The sequence below is a fragment of the Anabas testudineus genome, chromosome 14 (genome assembly GCF_900324465.2).
Source record: "Anabas testudineus chromosome 14, fAnaTes1.2, whole genome shotgun sequence".
Taxonomy (NCBI): domain Eukaryota; kingdom Metazoa; phylum Chordata; class Actinopteri; order Anabantiformes; family Anabantidae; genus Anabas; species Anabas testudineus.
The window spans coordinates 13,591,600-13,612,153 of NC_046623.1; the positions used below are offsets into that span (position 1 = coordinate 13,591,600).

Here is a 20,554-nt window from a genome sequence, read left to right on the forward strand (position 1 = left end):
CTCATGATTAATGCACATTTTTTGAAACAAATAGCAATAATGATCATATTTTTTCCACTTTGCAGTTAAAATGTTTTAATGGCTTTACTTGTACTTATTTAATTATTAGTTATTTAGTATTTTATCATTACTTTAGTCTTTGTCAATTAGAATATCCCTCAACAAGAAAATGTGAAGGAGAGAGCATCCAGAGTGTGTTGCAGTGACAATATTTTACCCAGTAGCCTTAAGGAGTTAATAAGTATTGTGTAAGTATTAAAAGACATTATATTAGGTTTTACATGGTAAAAGGTTTTAAAATATGTGTTTCTGAGACATCCTGTGGCCAAATAGTTAAAATGCATTCCCAGTTAGTGGTTAATTGGAAATGGTAATCCCACCATCAAGTTAAAATTATTTTTTACAATTTAATTACATGTATCAGAGAGCAACCTTTACCACAAGTTATAGAAGTTGATCAATTGTTTTAACAGTCACTTAAAGTTGCAAATGCTTGTTCTCCACCTGATCATTTAACTAAATCAAATTGTTGATTAATGTCCCAATTAAATAGCTATAATGTTGACTTATGTAACATCAATTAAATTTTAAATGTGTGAACTCTTCAACATTTCTCATAGTTGCACGTTGATTTTCCTTTTGAGTGATCCATCTTCCTATAAATAGACGTTCTTTGGGTCGGCGACGGTGACGTCACTTCCGTAAAGTGTTCCTCCTGGCTTCATTAAAAAAAGAAAATAGATTATTTACGGGGAGTCTGAGGAGAAACGCATTTAGGAGAAGACATTACCTGGTAATGTCATAGATATATTACTAAACAAAAGCGCTGCAGGGTTTCACGGACACGGGCAGCCTTTTCTGTGGACTGATAAAGACACTTCAGTCTCCTTTAAGCCGCGTTTTTGCTGGGATGCGCTGCTGTTAGCATCCAACCTTATTAGCTTGCTCGTTAGCTTCCCGGACAGCTCTGTTTTAACGACGGGACCAAGCCCACCGTAAGTCAAACCGCCTGTAAGCGATGATACTGCACTTTATCCGGGGTAGCGAATTGATCACTGGACCACTGTTAACCAGCAGGATGTGCACAGTGAGCTCACGGGGATGTTGTGACCATTTTAACCAGCCTGTGCTGCTGAACAGCTGCATGTGTGTGTGTGTGTGGGGGGGGACTAACGCTGGAAACAGGCCTTTTACTGGGAGGCAAATTAATTCAGCAATTACTGAGCATGGTCGGATCATTTTTACGACCTCAATAAATCGCCACTGTGTTGGACAGATTGACCCAAGCAGAGCCGTAGCTAGGTTTACCTGCACTATACACCTGTGCCGATGCACCTGTCGGGGCTCCCAGGCATGTTTGACATGGTAACTGTTTGGTCTTTAAGTCACTATACCTGCACCTACACGTTGTTCTTTTATTTTTATTTAACTAATAACTAATACATAATTAAGTGTATTGTCTTAATGTCTTAATGCATCATATATTGTCCTCTTAGATGGTTATAAACCAGGTTTTTTGAAAGCAGCTCATTCTGAATAATACAAAGTCAGCAACTAGTCTTATCAATGTGCAAGTGACTAAACAAACTAGTTGATTATTGTAGTGCCATAAATGTATTACTGGCACTTGCAGCACTACAGGTTAGGTCAGATTTAATTAATAGGAAGGTAAGTCATATGTCATGCCATTTTTTTTCAACCCCAAGTCACGACACAGCTGCAACACACTGTGGTATAGGAGTGGTTTTGTGGTGAACATTGTTGGGTAAGAGAAGCAGAACTCCTCAGGTGTAAAGTCAACAGAGGTGTCACACCTCAGGAAACGGTGTGCATGTGGGCACGGCAAAGTCATAATGGAAAATCCTGCTAAGGCGAGGTCAGAGCAAATGTAAACACGTCTTAAGTATACCTCCCTGCAAACATTACAATATAAATACCAGCAAGTGATTTACCTGCAATAAACACATGGTGTTGGAATTGTAGTCTGTCACATGCTGGCTCGTTATAAGAGATGTACTGTAAATGTGAGTTATATTTTGTAAATATTGCTTTGCACAGTAGCTTCAGTGTTTTTAAATGCATATGACATTTGACATTTGATTCATGGTGGATCTAAGAATTGTATTTAGAAGCACACAGAAGGCATGTTTATTAATCTACTGATCAACTGACCAATTAAAATTTATATTATAAAAACTCATTTTCCACCACCATCTTTGGCTTTGCCATGTACACACAGTACAGACAGACCTGTGTATGTGGAAGTGAATCTGTTATTCCTGTCCAAGCCCAACACGAGCTATGCTGTTTTTGTTTTGCAAATGTTGTGCCTGTGCTTATACAGTTTGATTGTGTGACTATGTATAGTTTGACCTTTTAAAATGACTGTGTGTTGAACATTTGGCTGTCTCCCTGTTTCTGGTTTTGGGTTTTAGGGAGTGGGCGCTGATAACACACGGTTCTGTAATTGAGCTGTAGAGTAGAGTGGCCACTTCAACAAGACAGCTCATTGTGGTGGCGGCTCCTGTGCATGGGTCTTTCATAGGTGTATTGTTTTTATGCTGAGCGGTAGCCTTGCTCTTTGAAAACCACCTCCTCACTTGTTTGTGGCAATTATATTTCCATCTACCCAATGGTTTGGCTGTTTTGACTACGCTCTTTGGTTGCCCCACTTCAAAGCAGCATTAAGGCTTCTGTGTTTTTCCATCTCTGGCTTTTTCACTTGATTTACATACAGAAGTTTATTGTATCCACACTTTATCTCTCCCTCTCCCTCTCTCCCTCTCTCTCTCCATTTTTCCCACAGAATTAGTGCATTATGACAGATAGCATTATGAGTAAAGCAGCCACAATGGAGATTCCTATCAACGGTAATGGTGACACGGGAACACTTCCAGAAGATGACAGCCTTGAACAGGTGGGTCACATCTACTGCATCAGTTAATACACGAGTAAATACAAATGCACATGGTTACTGATCACAAGGAGTAGAGTTGTTTATCATCGTATTTATCTGTTTCCTAAGCATTTATTAATTTATTAGTTTGTACTATATAGAAGAAAAGCTTTCATACTTGTACACCCTTGTTGGCTCTTTACAGCTGTTTCATCTGTTCATCAACTGTTTCAACTGTTTTTATATTTGTTTCTGTCCAATGTATAGTGAGCTTTATTTAGCTGCGATTAGCTGTTTAGCTGTATAGCTCTTTTCATAGTACCACTCTGTAGTAAAATGTGCAGTATAATTTAGTGCACTGTATACATGTGGCCATTCAGTCGCTTTTCCTTAACACACCTGTGTACAACTTATCAGAGCAGAATAGTGACTAAGTAGTAATACCTAATAGTGTTTGTATTGCCTGTTACTTGTAGCCAGAGGTCCTTGTGTTGCTTATCTTGCTTAGCTACAACTGTGGAAAAAGGTCCTACTGGGAAATCAGGTGTTGGACTCCAGATGTCTCCTAGGGAACCAGTTGTTCCTGTTACCAACACATGTGACCTCATGTTCAGGGATACAGACACATCTGTGATGTATTTGTTTAATCTAAACTCTTTATATTGAACTGATTCTATACTCTGAGATGGATGTGTTACAATCTGTTTCAGTTAAATAAAAGTGGAGTAGCACAGTAAGTAAGTTGGGACAGGTTGTTCATTTTTTTTCTTCAACCCAGGGCACTCCTTGTTAGACAAACAGACTGAAGATCCTGGAGGAAGCACTCACAGTTAATTGTGTTATTTGCTCACCAAACCACAGTACGTGTGTCTCCACTCATGTAGTAAAAGAAAACTCTACATTCTCACCAAACTTGCATAGCGACAGTTAAATGTGTTCATGTATGAGGAGTGTTTAGCTTCACTGTTTAGTGTTGGATATTAACCAGTTGCCATAGCAACTCTGCAATTAATTTGAAACTGGCTGTGCTTTGTCCTTGGTGAAAGCCCTCTAAAATCTGATTGATATCTGCTGTGCAGCACTTGGTTTAAAGCTGTAGCAGTCTTTTTTGCTCTTAGAGAGGAAGCTTGGCAAATTAAGGAAGAGCAGAAGTCTAGTCTCACATGTTGTAGCATTGCACTTGTGTAGGAACCTCGATGGTGAATGGCAGCTTGATAGTGACAGGGATGGGGTGACTTGCCAGCTGGCAAAAATACTGTTATACACAATTAATAGTACGTTATTACTTGTACTATTCAGTAGGAGACAAGGCAAGACATTTCATCATCTTACCAAACTAAACTGTAAATATTTGACAACTAGACAACCAGATGACTTGAAAGTATCCAGGGAGGGATCAGTGTCTGCGTCAGCTTTCTTCCACATATGCACATGAACAGATGCCACAACACGAAACAGATCTCTAAAAGGGGAGATACACAGACTGAGCATGAATCAGAAAATGTAGTTAAACATAAAGACATTTTCTTCTTTGTAACATATTTTTTGGTTGTTTCTTCACTGTCGGTGGAGTTAAAATTATTCCTCTTTAAAGGAGCTTAAACTGTTGTTATAGGTGTCAGAATTTGGCACAGTTTGCTATGATGAAGGCTGTTCGGCTGCTAATGACATGATCCAAAATAAATGGATACCATAGAGAATCTTCTATCCTGGGAATCAAAGTGTGCTGTCTAGAGTCTGTTGGTGTTTGTGTGGATGTTTGTATATGTACACAGTTTTTATACCCATTTTAATGTTCCTGTAAATGTGTTGTACAGGAATATGTCCTCTTCTACATTTCTGTATAATCAGTGTTTTCTTTGTCCAGACAGTGATGACATATATCAGGGTAAAGTGATGGCCATTCAAAACACTTAGTGGACTACATGAACCACTTGAAACATTAAAATAAACCAGTTAAATGACAAATCCTAACCAGCCCTTTGTGATTCTAGTCATCACTGCTCTCCATCTTGTATCCCTGCTGACTGTGGATTTCTTTTATCATTCTGTCTTGTTTCATGATTTCAGTCATGGATTTTCCTTTTTGTCTCCTTTCCTTTTCTATTTGTTTCTTTTGTTCTCTTGTTGTTCTTGTTGTGTTTGTCAATCCCGCTACTCCTCCATGTCTGTGCAGGCTGCAAAACTGCAGTGGAGCTTAGATGAGAAGGTAGGGAGCTCCAGAGGCACCAGGGTGAGCAGGCCATTTGTGCATTTTTTTGTGTCTTTATGTTGGTGTGTAACACTGCTCAGTGGTTTGACTTTATGCTGCATCAAATTGCTTTAAATCACTGCGTTGATTTAATTCACAAAATGTCATGTTTCATTTTTTGGCGAACCACTGTGCAGCTCAATTTTTCAAAGTAGATATGTTTTGGGAGAATAGCCCTCAAATGAGTGGTGTTAACAAAATAGATGCCAGCTAATACTTAGAACTGCATTTAAAAACCACGTAGCATGTGTTGTCTTGTGCAAACTAATATAGTCTAGATTTTGTGTTTGTATTCGCTTGGGTGACATGTTTGTGTGATCCCATAAATTTTAGATGGTGTTGGTAAACAAAATAAAACAGGGTGTCATACTAAAAACCATGTCATACTAATACTGGACTGTTATGTTCATATAAATTGGTTTCTGTTTCTGTTTATGTTTCAGTCATAATAAGAAATGTAGTTCTAGTCAAAGGCTAAGACATGATCACCACGACTATTATGTTTGTCTCAACAAACAGAAAAGACCCTGAAGCAGAGTCTTGCTACGTTAAAGGAAAGGGGACCATTTACTGCATGCTCATTTTGCTCAGTGAATGCCGTGTGACCTCCCCTCGCCCCCCGACAACAAAACTTACAGCAGCATGTTACTTCCATTTTGTAGTCCCAAACATACGGTACAGTTTGTTTGTTTACAGGAAGGAGACAACATCCTTACATCCAGGGCATTCTTTTGTAGTTTCCTTATCACCATCTTACTGAAGAGTGCAAGCTGAAGGTTCCAGGAAGTGTCTAATATTTTATCCACCCTTTTGTTTTTCTGATGGCGTGGGGAGTGCATGTAGCAAAGGAAGCATGAGGCACAGGCACTAGTGAAATTAAACCAGTGTGTTATAGGAACCAGAGCTTACAGGTGGTTTGCAAAGTAAGAAAACAGTGAGCTAGAAGATGGATCACGTGGTTCACAGTACAGTTGCCCTCATAATCCAGAGCTTCACAGAAGTCTGTGGTGGCGATCATTTTGGAAGGAGAAAATAGTTTACTTGAGCGTTTCCTGCTGCATAGTTTACTGAAGACACTGCTTAGGTTAGAATCTGAAGTCAACCACAGCTGTGTGTTTTCAAGCTTCCTCGTTTGTTCTCAACTGCAAAAACAGGAGATTTAGCTCAGGTTAATTATTGATTGTGCACTTTAACGGTGTGGTTTCTGTCTTTCACACACTACACTGTTGACTTTCAGATAAGCGGGAAGTAGGTTGAAATAGGTTGTGTGTATAGTGACTAACAGTCCTAACTTAGTGTTTGTCCCCCTCTAGTGATTAAGCCTTTAACCTACAATGTCTTACTATCTCCTGTCTACAAATCCTGTTTACTTATCCCCCCCACCCACCCAAAATCCTCCATCATTTTCTTTGTGCTTCTTCTTTTTATTTTGCTGTTCAAACTTTGCAGGACCTACAGCAGGTGATGGTATCGGGTCCCAATCTAAATGAGACTAGCATTGTATCGGGGGGATATGGAGGAACAGCAGAGGGTATCATCCCAACTAGCTCAATCAAAGGTAGAGTCCTGCTTCATTTGTTGTCATATCTGACATGCTTTGAGTCTCTTTCAGCTACCAAACTGCCCCTCAGACACATGGAGGCTTCTTTTATTTGTCTCAGTGACACCTCAACATCTCTCGCTTAACAGTGCAGCTTCTCTTGTGTTATATTAGTAATCTGAGTAAAAATAAATGACAGCACACTGTGACTGTGCTGTAACACTAAAGAAAAACATGTACCCTAACAAATGTGTCATGTCAATAATTACAAAGATACCAGGCATCAAATGTGGCACAGTTCATCAATCGTTATGTTTATATTATTTTCACTATATTTAATTTTTTATATTTACTACTTTCTGTATATATAATTAATATGTCTGCATCTTTGTCCTGCTCTGTCTCTCAGGCCCTGCTATACGCTACAATGCAGAGTTTAACAAAAGGATCCCAGTTACAGGATTAGGTGGCTCCTCAGACCTAATTAACATATTTATAATGAAGAGCATTTTTCCAAACTGTGATGTGCTGTGTGCTTATGAAACAGAGATTCTTTTCTCTGAACTGTAATACACATAATGTGTTGGGGTTTTTTTTTTTTTTTTTTGATTGATATGTCTGACCTTTTGGAAAAATGCTCTTTATACCAAATGTCTTATTTTTAGAGGGATAGGAGTGAACTTTTCTGTTTTCTCTGTTCATTTTCATCAAATTATCTCTATTTCAGAGGAAACAAGGGCAGTATTCTTTTTTCTGCCTCCTGTTTTTTCCTTTTTCTACATATATTGTGTCACAGCGTCTCTTTAACATCTTATTCCTCTAGTCCTTTGTTGGTTCCTCTTGATCTACACTTACTATTTTCCATGGAATAAACTGATCGTTGAATCTGTTCATAGCAAAAAAGAAACCATCTTCATGTGTATTTATATTGATGGCAAAAGTAAGGTAATAATCTGAGAACATTTTACTTTTTAGAAGCCCCCAATGTCTCTCTCACTTTTATTTCTTGTTGCAATATATTAAAAGACTGATCCAGTTTATGTAGTATCGCACTTATTTTGCACTGCTGCAATTCAAACTGCCCCCGTCTTCATCATCACTCATTTGTCTGCATTGTTCGGTAATTGCCGTTCACTAAATGGTGTCTTTTTGTCTGTATACTTGTCTATCGCTTTATTCCATCGCCTTTTCAGAATTCCCTCCTACATGTTCCTCACCCTCCTCTTCTCCCTTTTGTCATCTTACTTTTCTTTCTTTTTTGAATCTCCATGTTCCTCCACACAATCATCCTCCTGCACTATCACTCCATTTTTGCCCCCCGGTTTTACTTTATCTTTAAATTCCGATCCTGATCCTGAACATCCGTCCCACTCCTATCTAAATTCATACCCTCTGTGAATCATTCCTTCATCCGCATTTCCACTGTGACCACCACTGTCACAGATCTGCGTATGAAGGACAGGCAAAATAGCGCTTCCCCAAGCAGTTCTGTCATCTGCCATATCCAGGTAGACAGTCAGATGAATATTAAGGTGCCGAGGAGGGAAACACCTACATTAATCTAAATGTCAAATATCCCTGCAGTTTACAGTCTTTTCAGTTTTTCACACCTCAGTAAAAACAATTTTAACTACAATATTAAGGTTGTTTTGGTCACTCAGTATTTTCCATCAGTATAATTCTCAGCATTTCCTGCTATTTACTCACTCGTTTAATGTTTCTCTGCACTTTTACAGTGGTTTAAGGGGTAGCGGTGGTGGGTATGGGGCATGCATACAAGTCTTTATTTGCTATAATCTTGGCTGGGTTTAATCTTGTCTGTTTGCTTGTTTTTGCCGTTTACCATGTTTTTCTATCTCTATGTTTTGGGTCTCATCGTTCAGGTCCCAACATGCATCACAGCAGCAGCAGCTCGTCAATGTCAGCAGATCAAACAACCCGCGGTGTGGCGGTGGAAAAGCTAGAAACCGTGAAGAAGTGGGGCCTCAACACTTACAAGGTAGAAATATTGACCAATGAGAAAACTGCAAATGTACTTTTTTCATTATTATTTATGTTTTTCAGGATCTTGTGATTATAAAATGTTCACCTGGATCCCCCATGTCCTGCTGAAGTATGATGTAATTGAGAAATTTACTCCGTTGTCTCAGTCTTGTCTCTGTGTGTCTTCCATGATTGCTTTAGTGTACAAAGCAGATGATCTCAGAGAGATTTGGTCGGGGGTCCCGGACTGTGGACCTGGAGCTGGAGGCCCAGATCGAAGTGCTGAGAGACACTAAAAGAAAATATGAGAGTGTGCTGCGATTGGCCAGAGCACTAACCAACCACTTCTACAACATGGTTCAGACTCAGCATGCGCTGGGCGACACCTTTGCTGAACTCAGTCAGAAATCTCCAGAGCTAAGGGTGAGGCTGTATTAGTATTAACTACTTTAATGCCAATTTACAAATGTTGGCTTGATGTATACAACACTGAATACTTTAACTTATTATTTGTGTTCTTTTTGTTAATCCCCTGTTTTTCTTTACAGGATGAATTTGGCTACAATGCAGAGACACAGAAGCTGTTGTGTAAGAATGGGGAGACTCTACTCGGTGCCATTAACTTCTTTGTGTCCAGCATCAACACATTAGTCAACAAGACCATGGAGGACACCCTGATGACGATCAAGATGTATGAAAATGCCAGGTAAGGACATGCAATATATTAAATATTGTTTTATCCTTTAGACTGGATAGAAACCTTTTTCAATCGACGATTTCGCAAAATTTATTTAGTTAACTTTAATGATGAAACTGCATGGAAATATAACCCATAACTCTATTTAAATCTTTGGAACCTTATTGCTCCATAGTTAACTACAAACAAATCATGAACTTGCTTCTTAACAGCTGGATTTGTAAGCAACTCTGTGCTAACAGGCATATAATCTTCATTTAAAAGATAGTGATGTCCACGTTGTCTCATCTCCTTTTCTTTATAGACTGGAGTTTGATGCCTATCGATCAGACTTGGAGGAACTGAGTTTGGGTCCAAGAGACGCTTTAGCCATGGCCCGTATAGATGCTGCTCAGGAGCAGCACCAACTTCATAAAGAAAAGTATGAACGTCTCCGCTCAGACGTCATCATTAAACTGAAGTTCCTGGAGGAGAATAAGGTTAGTTTGTTGGGCAGGTTTGCAATGTCACCACCTTCAAAGTGTCTTTGTGATAACATCTACACAAACCAAACTCCTAAATATCCCCATCTTTGTCTCACAGGTGAAGGTGATGCATAAGCAGCTCCTTCTCTTTCACAATGCTATCTCAGCATACTTTGCTGGCAACCAGCAGCAGCTGGAGCAAACGCTGAAGCAGTTCAACATAAAGTTGAAGCCTCCGGGGGCTGACAAGCCCTCCTGGTTAGAGGAACAATGAGACATCTGCTGAACCTCCTGCAGCCTCCTTCTCTACCACGACCTCCACCTGTTTCCTTTTGAAACCCCCAACTTACAGAGGACCACTACAGAGGAAAACTTTGGTGGTTGAACATACGAGGAGCGTGTGGCTGGATAATTGGACAGATGAATTGCAGGGTATTATTAATGAATGGGTTAAATGCAGCAGGAAACAAAGTGGCCAGTTTCATGAACAGTCAGGGGGCTTTTAGTGCCTCTTTTTCCCAACTTCCTTTTTTTTCAGTCTAACCTGCGCCTTCCGCTTTATCCCAGAGGAACTCCCCTCTCCTCTACCCTCTCTCCCATTGGATTGACCCCCTTCTATTGCAACACTACTTCGCTGTCTGAGCTTGTGTGAGTCATGTTTACGGCCATTATTATACTCCCGAAGTGCTCCCAGTGCTCTAAGTAACCCTACACCATCGTATTAACAGACGAATGAGTAAAGGAAAATGGTAAAACCATTAAAACACACATCAAATCTCTTCCAGACTTGATCATTCTCCTCGTGTGCCTCCTTAAATATGATGCTTATGTACTAAATGAACATGTGGCCTGCTGGAAAAAAAGATTAAAAACTAAAAGTGGTGCACATGAAGGAGATTCGTATGGTACACCAGACATTAAAAATCTGTGTACAAATCACATTAAGTACTGTTTTCACTTTTTAAAATATTACATTGATTGTTTGTAGCTTACGAAAACATTATGATTTTAGATTTTGCTTTATTTTACTTTTATTTTACTGTCATATCTTCATCTTTCTAATGCATTCAGTTCTAGTCAGCTATGTCCTGTACATTAGACTGTGTCGTACATAATGACACACATTATGGCAATGTGTGCTGGTATTTAAACTGCAGTTACTAACCAGAAAACGATTTGACCTCGACTCATATATGCAACAATCATTGAAGAAACACTGCCACAGTTTCCTAAATTTATCATGGTTGAGGTCTTTACTAATTGTATTTTCTTTACCCAAAGAGAATTGAAGGCGATGTTTATTGGATAGCCGCTGCTTCTACATTATGTAATCAACATTATTTGATCAGGTCTTTACTGGACTGAGGAAGCTTTGAGAGACACTTTAACGTTGTAAGAACGGTATGTCCTTCAGTTAAAAACCATCAAACTTGAACAGATTCACTCCATTATTTAACAAACTGTATTTTTTGTTTCACATTGACACACGATGCATTGAAATGTGTGTTTTAAGTAGATATTTTATAACATAATTAACATCTAGAGTCAAATCTTTTCATCTTAATGAAGAACATATTTGTCTATGGTTAACTTTCTTCACACTGAAGATTACTGTAGCTGTCTCAATGTTACTAATTATAGTCTTTCAGCATTAAATCTTCTAATTTACAAGTTGGGACAACACTAATGATTCCTTATTTTTTTTACTTTGCCTACAGCATCAATTCCTGATAATTAGGGTATTGCCATGAAATCCTGGCATGGTACTACATGTGTAAAGTTGACATTATATGCATCACTGTATTTATGTTCATCACATGATAGTCTGTTGGAATCAACATGTTCTACATAGAGGCTTCTGGTGTGTGCAAATTACTCAGTTTAAGTATGATACTCAAACATGAAAACATGCCTCAGGCTAACGAGATCTGTAATTAATATGCTCCAAAAATATTTGTAAACAAAATAATAGAAAGTTTTTCCATGTCCTAATGTCAAATACAGATAATCCAGTATGACGAATGCTTCACAATGCTGCATTGAACTCGAGGAAGCCTCTAGTGACAGAAGGGAGAGCTCTATGAAATCCCCATCAGTTACCGTGCTTAGTCCTCCAGCTTCTTGTCTGTATTTGCATGGCAGGCAGTGATCCAAAGTATCGATGCAGATATGTGTGAGTGCACTGATGCTCCTCTCTCCACCTTCTGTGTGCCAGTTTGCATGGGCCTTCATAACGCCGTGCTATGGCTTGTTGAAATTTTCCAACTTGAAGCAGCAGAGTCCAAATTATAGTTTTGCTCTTAATGCTGCATTGTTCCGGACATTTACAAATGGAAGTGGATTTGGGATTTTTGATAAAAAGCAAATATGAAAAATGTATTCTTAAGATTTGTTTGGCTTGTGTTATGAAATCTTATGTGTCGTTGTGTCAACTGGGTGTGTGTGTGCGTTTGTTTTTATTTTATTTTATTATTATTATGGCTGAAAAAGTCACTCAGTAAGACTTTGGCCTCTCTTGTGGCTAAAATTGCAGTTTCACAGACCAGCTCCTGGTCTGTTCGACCGCCACACAGCAATATCAACAAAATGTGACTCCTCTTTTCCAAACCTTCCCTTATGAAGTTCCTAACCCCAACACTAAAATGAAGATTTATAAAATGAGATATTTTATTTGTGTACAATCAATATTTTCTAGGCTGGTGTATTGTACTGTAATGAATGATTGCTCGTATTGGTATTTAAGATGATAAATGAAGTTGTGCCATGGATTGATGTGATAATCTGCCTTCATTCCTCACTCAGACCTAAAAAGTCCCGCCCCCACCCCAAGGGAATAAAATTAAAAGTACACATTTCCAAACACTCTGGCTGTATATTATTTCTTTTTTTTTTTTGATTGTTCATCTCATTTGTATAGCACTGTAACCTAGTAGCACATAAAGAGAACAGTAGCCACCTAATAATAATAATAATAATAATAATCTATGGTTAACAGTCATCCATAGACATAACATGTAATGTTAATCATCTACCATTTATCGGATTAGAAGCATTTCTCCAGTTCCTCCTGGCAAATGTTTCCCTCAGTACACTTCTAGATCCACTTTGTCACATGAAGGCATTTTCCCACAGGTTGTTAATAATGATAATGTATATAGCTACTAAGGGCTATTAATAGTTTTTTTATTTCCAGAGGAGGTTTTCCTTTTGTTGATGGACTAATGATGGACTAATGGCAGCTTAATTTTTACTTCTCCTCAAGAAGGCGTTTCCGTACCTGGCTCAGACTCGCCTCTGATTGGTGGAGGCGCGCCCCGCACCTGTGACTGCAGCTTGTGCGCTTTGTGAGACAGACTCACTGTAGTAGTGTGAAGAAACACGAGGCCAAGTCGCTGTGAGGATCTGTGTTTTTAAAGCACGGTGAGTACAAACAATCGGTGCTACTACTGGGAAGAGTGGATTAATAGGTGCGCTGCTGGAAGCTTATGTCGGGAAATATTAGGATGCGACTAAAGGACTGTTCAGATGTCAGTTTATAGCAGCTGTATTTGTTGGAAACAACACTGAGTGTATTTAATTAAGTGCGTATCTAAGCTTTTACTAGGGCATACAAATGCTTCAGTATAATCTAGTTTAATTAGATTGCCTGGTAATTCCGCAGCGTCCCTCCTATAAAGAAGTGGGCAAACGGTGTAGAACCAAATAGGAGACTAAATTTTAATGTTAATATGTTGCTTTGGGGATGACATCTGTGCCGAATGCTTCACTGGGGTTTTGTAAGTAATACAGAGTAGAACTGAAGTTGTGCGAAGCTTTTATCCTTTGCTGTAAAGATATCAGCATTAAAATGTGTCATTTGTTCAATGATGTTTTGTTTGATGCAGAGGGGTAGGGTACTATATTTATGGAATAGCTTTTATGAAAGTGGCTCCATGGCCTTGGCTTTGCAGTGTGCTTAACTGGAAAACACTGATATGCTGGTTAGTCCCAGTAGGTAGTAGTAAGTTGTGTGCCATAGACTTACTTTAACTTCTGTATCTCCTCAGATCTGAGTTACCAACATTGGAATACTTTTTAACATCATCATAGGATTTGAGCTGGAGATGGAGGGAGTGCTGATTTTAAAATCTGCTTCTCATTCCACTCGTTCCTCTCGAGACTCTTCTTCCCCTTTGGATGCTCAAGAAGAGTCAGATCTCCAAGCATCTTATCCTGTGCCTTCCCTCAAATGCGTTACTGCTGCACCACCACCACCACCTCCTCTTCCTCCTCCCCCTCCTCCTGTTCTTCCTCCCTGTCCTTTTGGATCACGTAATGTCCAGAGACGATCCATGAAAAAGCTGAACTGGGACACCATCCCCAGCCAGCACGTCCTGGGTAAACTGAATGTCTGGACATCGAAACGGCCTCAGAGGGACCTGGTGCTGGATATTAGGAGCATGGAAGAGTTGTTCAGTCATGTAGACAAACAGGCATCACTGCACAATTCAAGGGTCGTGGGTCTGAAGAAGTCTGATGGCGTGAACCTCTTCCAACAGGAGCCTCAGGTAAACAATAACGGTTGCACTTGAATCGTACTGGAAACTTAGTTAGATATAACAAAGGTTGATTTCCAATTACTAAGTTTTATAGACATATAAAGTCAATCACAAGCCACATGCTAGGGAAGTAACGAGTCCACAAATAGGAACTGATTTTCAAAGGTTCCACACAAATTATGTCGGTAATGAGGAACTGTCAAGGTGCTTCACATTATTTTTGCTTCCTCAAAGATTATGTAAATGATAATATTATGCATGGACGGCTTGAACATGGGCTTAACAGAAGCAACATCTTTATTTTTTAAAGCGGTAGAAATGATTTCTATTCTTGTTCTTTTTAGGTTACCATACTTGACTCTAAAAAGAGTATGAATGTTGGGATCTTCCTGAGACATTTCAAGAGGTGAGAAACACAACGTTTTCACGTGAAACTGCGTCCAAACAGGGATCTTTATACTTGTCACTTGCAGTGTGGTAATCATTACCCACATATCTGGCTCTTTATCTCAGCAGACCATATTCAAATGTATGGAAATGCCTTTTAAACACAATTAGAGAGTGTAAAAGAGCAACATATGTTTTTTGTTATTACTGACTCACTCGTTTCTATTTAAATGATAAGAAAACTCAGTGTTCACCTAGCAGGAGAGTATGGACAGGTAGGATACCCATCAGGTTTGTGGCCATATTAGATTAGCCCGTCCCACAACTGCTGATGTAATTTGTTGTAGTCAGTGAGTCAGATTATTCTCTATACAGTGCTGTTACCAGAGTGGCAGCAGATACGTCATCATTACTTGTTGAACACTTACTGACGCCGCTAGCAGCACTTGCTGGGTTTAAATGAAGAAGTGTTTCTCTTTTTATAAATTCAATTTGCTGCCACAACTTTATCTGTTAAATCATGACTGCTTTGGATTTTGTTGATTTTTAGATGTGGAAAATTCAGAGAGATGATTTAAATTGTTATAATCCAACTAGACATATTATATATCTATAATATGTTGTGTCTTATGTGTAGACGTCCAGAGGTTGTAAATAAAAACTTTTTTAAAGCATAGAACCATACTATTTCTTACAATGTATATAGTGAAATTGTTTTATTAATACATTAAATACATAAAACCTACTCTAAATCATTTTTAGTTCATTTGGTAGATGCTTCAAAATAATATAATAATAACTGTTTGTTTCTATGTGGGGGAAAAAACACAATTAGTAGAGTAGTGATTACAGTCTTCCTCTCAGGCTGCATACAGCTACCTCATCCTTTAAAATAATAAGCACTGGAGCCAGTTAGAGTGTCTGAACTTTGTTAAGATGATATCACTTTCAGTCTAAGGTTCGCTTAGCTGTCACTTTGAATACCAAATGCACTCTGTGTATGACAGTAGCTAAGTATGATAGTCAAATTTAAAGCAGGAGCTCCTGGTTGGTAGTGGCAAAAATACATATGATGATGTGTTGAATGCATTTTGTCCTTTTCTGTATATTGTACAGTTAATTATCTTAAATATGACGTGTTGGATATCTTAAAAGGCATTTATATTTGTCCTGCTATGACACCAGGGAGATGATGATAGAACATGTGATTGCGTTGCCACGGAGACATTTGTATGTGCCAGTGCATATGTGACCGAAGGGTGCATTCTTGCAAACATGACGGTACAATATCGAACCTTAATAATTGGTAAACTGCTCACTCTCCCTCCTACAGTGGATGACCACATTCATTTTTGAAGGACCTCTCTATTCAAATTTGCATATTAAAATCTAAAACAGCAACATGAGAGAAACAAAACAGTACTGAGAACGATGGATAACCTGTCTCACACAGTTTTAAAGTATTTAATTAGAATTTCACACTGTTTTGACATTGTTAGAAACCACTGGCAGCCTCCAAGACGTGGAAATAACCAGCATGTTTTTATTCCGTCCTACCGTCATTACTTTATTGTCTTTTGTCTCCATCTGCAGGCCAGTGAGAGAAATGGTACAGGACATTCATCAGGGGAACTGGCTCAGATTTGGAGCAGGCAAACTTAAAGAGCTGTGTAAACTGCTGCCAGAGGAAAGTGAGGTAATAACAGCCCCTCCCTTGGTTTTTCACATTTGAATTTAATAATATAGCAACTACAGCTACTACTGCTTTAACACCAAGTATTCTCCTGAATTATATTTAAATATTATGTCTTTTTGTATACAATCTAAAAAAGGTTTACTATTATATCAGATTTAATAAAAGATTAATTGATAGATAATTTACTAAAATGGGTTCACTAAGTACTACTACTAATGAAAAAACACATGTAATCCCTTTTTTTGTATTAAATCCATGCACAGGTGAAGCAGCTGCTGTCATTCAGTGGAAACCTCTCTGCATTGCCTGAGGCAGACCAGTTCATGGTGCAGCTAGTCAAAGTGCCAGGGTGGGTAATAAATTTTATTTATTTTAATTTAAACTTGGCCAGTTGAAGTATTTGATTGTACCTAAGTTAAAGACAAGATATGTGCCATCATTTTGTGGCGATTTAACAATCTTGGATTATCTCTATCTCTAGACTTAATAATTGTTAATGGAATTAATTAAAGTGATGCAGTAATTTGCAGTTTTGTTATCTTTAGCTATGAGGAACGTTTGAAAATGATGGTGCTGAGGGAGGAATTCTTTCCCCTTATGGAGGAGGTGAAGAACTCTGTTGCTGTTATGACCAAAGCAGCTAATGGTAACGTTTCACACACATCTGCCAAAGCTGCTAACTCTGACTCTTACTAACAGCGATGTTAAAGATCTTTGTCTTCATTTCTTTTCCCCCTCTCGTCTCCAGAGCTGCTGGACTGTGATGACCTCCACTCAGTCATCCGGCTGGTATTAAAAGCTGGGAATTACATGAACGCTGTTGGTATTTTTGTTTCATAATTGTATTAAACTTGATGGATTTGTTTCACTTGCTTTCAGAGGATTTTAGATTTAGCATTTATTTCACTGATGAACAATCCATTCATTTATTATTCAGGGTTGTTACACTGCCAATGCCATTGGTTTCAGGATGACCTCTCTACTCAAGCTGGCTGACACCAAAGCCAACAAACCTGGCATGAACCTCATGCACTATGTTGCCAAGGTGAGAAGAAGCTTTGGGATCCTTCTATCATGCTGTGGCTCTAAACATTGATGTAATGGACTTATTCTTCTCACCCTTAGCAAGCACAGGACATTGATGCTGAGTTGCTGACTTTTCCCAGCCAGCTTGAACACATTGGGATGGCATCAAGGTGACTTGTATCATTTATTACTGAACATTGTTTGTTTTCAGTCAATCAAAATATTGTTGCAATGTGTTCTGCCAATGAGTAAATGTTGCTTGATACCACAGAATTTGTAAGGCGGAGATCGTGGCAGACTTTGAGAGAGAGATCAAGAAGATCAAGGAAGTGAACATATACAGCAGTAGACACCCTGGCCTACTGCAGCAGCTGGAGACATTTCTCTTGGTAAAATTTCCACTTGTAGTTTGATTTTAATTGTGAAGCACGAAGCTTTAAAAGACTGGGCTTGTGAATAATTTGTGCAATTTTCAACACTCTCAATTTTTTTTTTTTTAGAGAGCTGATGCCAAGCTGGCCGATATTGAGTCTTCTCTTCAGCAGCTAAATTCTTTGAGTGATGCTGTTGCTGAGTACTACTGTGAAGACCCAGTTACCTTCAAATTGGAGGAGTGCTGTTCCATCTTTCATTCATTTTGCAAACGGTTTGACACCGCTGTTCGGGTAAGAATAGGAAGAATTATCTATGATACATATATGTGCAATGGAATAAACTGCACAGAAAAATACACCATTGTTTTGTATTTTCACAGTTTTCATGTACCCTTGTCATTAATGTGCACAATTACATCTTAATATCCTCTCTTCTCACCTTGGCTGTAGGAGAACCAAGAGCGAGAGGCAGCCGAGCAGAGGCGCAAGCGCAAGGAGAGCATGCGTATTGCAGCCAAACGGCGCTCCACAGTATCCGCCTCAGGACCCGAGTCTGATCGCGACTCTTCCAGTTTGGAGTCGGCCTTACATAACTTTTTGTCCACCGTTCCGGAGGGATTAGCAAGACCTAGGAGGAACATGCTCCCCCCAATCCAAGGATCCCCCATAGACTGCAGTTCTCAAAATGCAACATTGGAGGACTCTGAGGCTGCATCCTCTAATAGCGAGGAGAGGCCTGACAAGAAACAACCCAAACTACAAGAGGAGGACGAGCAAGTCTCCGGACTGGAAGATGAAGAGGATGCTGCAAAGATGCGTGAGGTATCACGTAAGGTGCTTCGCTACCAAAGTAGCAAAAGTAAACTTGATGGGGACAGACTTTCAGGCACTCCACATCGGTCGGAGAGAGCACAAGACACTCCAGCTACGCCAAGTACTCCCAGGCCTAGAACAAGAGACTTCTTCTTTGCCAACAATGGGGATTTGGGATCTCCATGGACTATTCTGAGCCCCTTGACTTGCTCGCAAAGCAACATCCCACAGCGAAACAGACAAACACACTCAAAAAGACTATTGACGATGTCTGCTGGAGACGACCTTGAAGATGGAGTCTGGGAGAGTGATGAAGGCAGTGATCTTTCAGATATTGCGAATCGGGGCAGTCAAACATCTCCATCGGGAGCTTGTGTGTCTCTTCCTGAGTGTCCCAGGCAGAGAAATGTGTCACGCGGTCCAATCCTGCGATCTGTTTCCATGGATGAAACAAGGCGATCTCCACCCTCTGGTTTCCGGTTGGGGGATTTGTTCCTGAGAAGCACATCTCAAAGGTCATACTCCTCCGGCTCAAGGACAGAAAATACAGATGGACAAATGAACAGCTCAGGGTTCATATCCTTCTTCAAACGTATTGGAGGTAGAAATAAACCAGGTGATGTGGAAGAACAACATTTCAAAGGATCCAATATTTGATAAAATATTTTATTTAAAAGTGGAGACCAAGCTCCATCATTTTTATGTGTTTTAAATGTTAAAAGTTGTCTTTTTTACTGTTATGGTTTTACCCTTCTGTGGAATCAAGGCAAATGGGGATTTGCTTTGAACTGTGAAAGCTTTGATTTTTGGGAGTCAGACCACGTTCAAAAATCGTAACAGCTGTCTTTCTTTTTTGTCTTTTTGTGCACAATAAAGGGTGACGTTCTACCTTTTTAATTTACTTGTATATGGAGTATTTACAGTCACATTTCAGTATTACTGCCTGTTTTTCAAGTTGAACTGCTTCTTTTCATGCTCATGTCATGAAATTCTTAGAAGTCTGACGGGTGCTAATGTTTCCTTAGTGATGCCTGCTCAGTTTCCAGTAGTTTCCTTTCACTTCATCTATTATTTCTTCCCTGTCAGCATTTTTTAGGCTTTGAAGACAAACTATATTCACCAAAACACTAAAAGGCAAAGCTATCCACATTTATAGCATCGACCATTTTATTTAACATTAAAATTATACTGGTTCTGTCATCAGAAGTGACAAAGTTCGAATAGGACACATTGCTGCTGATGTTGCCAGACCCCTTTGGTTTCCAGATGATCTGTCACCAACACTGTGCCACCCTGGTGCCTCGGCACAGCTAAAGCGGAGATTTTGGACAGAAGGAAAAAGAAAGAGAGACATTCAGCCGTGTTACTTGGGCAACAGGGGTTTGTTTACATCAATTCCATTTGAGCTCTCACAGTGTAATAATACTCCCTTGACAAACGGCTCAATACAGGCTGCTTTCTGGCTGCTCTGTTGTCCTCCCACATCCTTCCCTCCCACTGGCGCACACTCAATGAGGACATTTGTAGTCGCCTGGCATTTCAAATCAGGGGGCATAAATGAAAGGAAATATATGGACAATTTTTAAGAAACTGGGCTAATCTGTAATGAAAAAGAAGTCTTTTCTCAGCAGGTACAGTAGCTCTCCTTCCTGGTTGAATCTTTTGTTAGTTGTTCCACAGCATGGCCTTGTAACCAAGCAGAGATAACAGTCTTGTCCTTGGAGCAGAGAGCTACGTCAGCGGTGTCTGACCTGTTTCATGTAAAATGAGAGCTCAAGAGTATAATCAGGCCATTGTGATATAGTATGTTGAGTGCTGCTGAGCACCATCTCATGTGAGTCGACTCCTGAGGACTTGAGGTGACCTACTGTCCTTGCCAAGTTGCACTC

At 39.4% G+C, this 20,554-nt stretch overlaps 2 protein-coding genes across 6 annotated transcripts; both read left to right on the forward strand.

Moving 5' to 3' along the window:
- Positions 1–696: 696 nt before the first annotated feature.
- Positions 697–12,693, forward strand: arfip2b (ADP-ribosylation factor interacting protein 2b). Of its 5 annotated transcripts, none has more exons than XM_026371423.2 (10): positions 697–995; positions 2,807–2,917; positions 5,073–5,129; positions 6,597–6,705; positions 7,097–7,153; positions 8,571–8,686; positions 8,872–9,093; positions 9,219–9,376; positions 9,672–9,846; positions 9,950–12,693. In XM_026371423.2, the coding sequence occupies exons 2-10, from the start codon at positions 2,819–2,821 to the stop codon at positions 10,103–10,105; spliced, it is 1,149 nt and encodes a 382-aa protein (XP_026227208.1). In that variant the 5' UTR covers positions 697–995; positions 2,807–2,818; the 3' UTR covers positions 10,106–12,693. The 5 variants fall into 5 exon arrangements, with proteins under 5 accessions (XP_026227208.1, XP_026227209.1, XP_026227211.1 ...); XM_026371424.2 differs by having other exon boundaries at positions 5,073–5,105; XM_026371426.2 differs by lacking the exon at positions 5,073–5,129.
- Positions 12,694–13,208: 515 nt separating this feature from the next.
- fhdc3 (FH2 domain containing 3) lies at positions 13,209–19,562 on the forward strand. The gene is made up of 12 exons (XM_026370365.2): positions 13,209–13,251; positions 13,878–14,378; positions 14,714–14,775; positions 16,350–16,452; positions 16,716–16,801; positions 16,998–17,098; positions 17,201–17,271; positions 17,390–17,497; positions 17,578–17,648; positions 17,750–17,867; positions 17,979–18,143; positions 18,303–19,562. Exons 2-12 carry the CDS (start codon positions 13,935–13,937, stop codon positions 19,320–19,322), a joined length of 2,349 nt encoding a protein of 782 aa, XP_026226150.1. The 5' UTR covers positions 13,209–13,251; positions 13,878–13,934; the 3' UTR covers positions 19,323–19,562.
- The last annotated feature ends 992 nt before the right edge of the window (positions 19,563–20,554 follow it).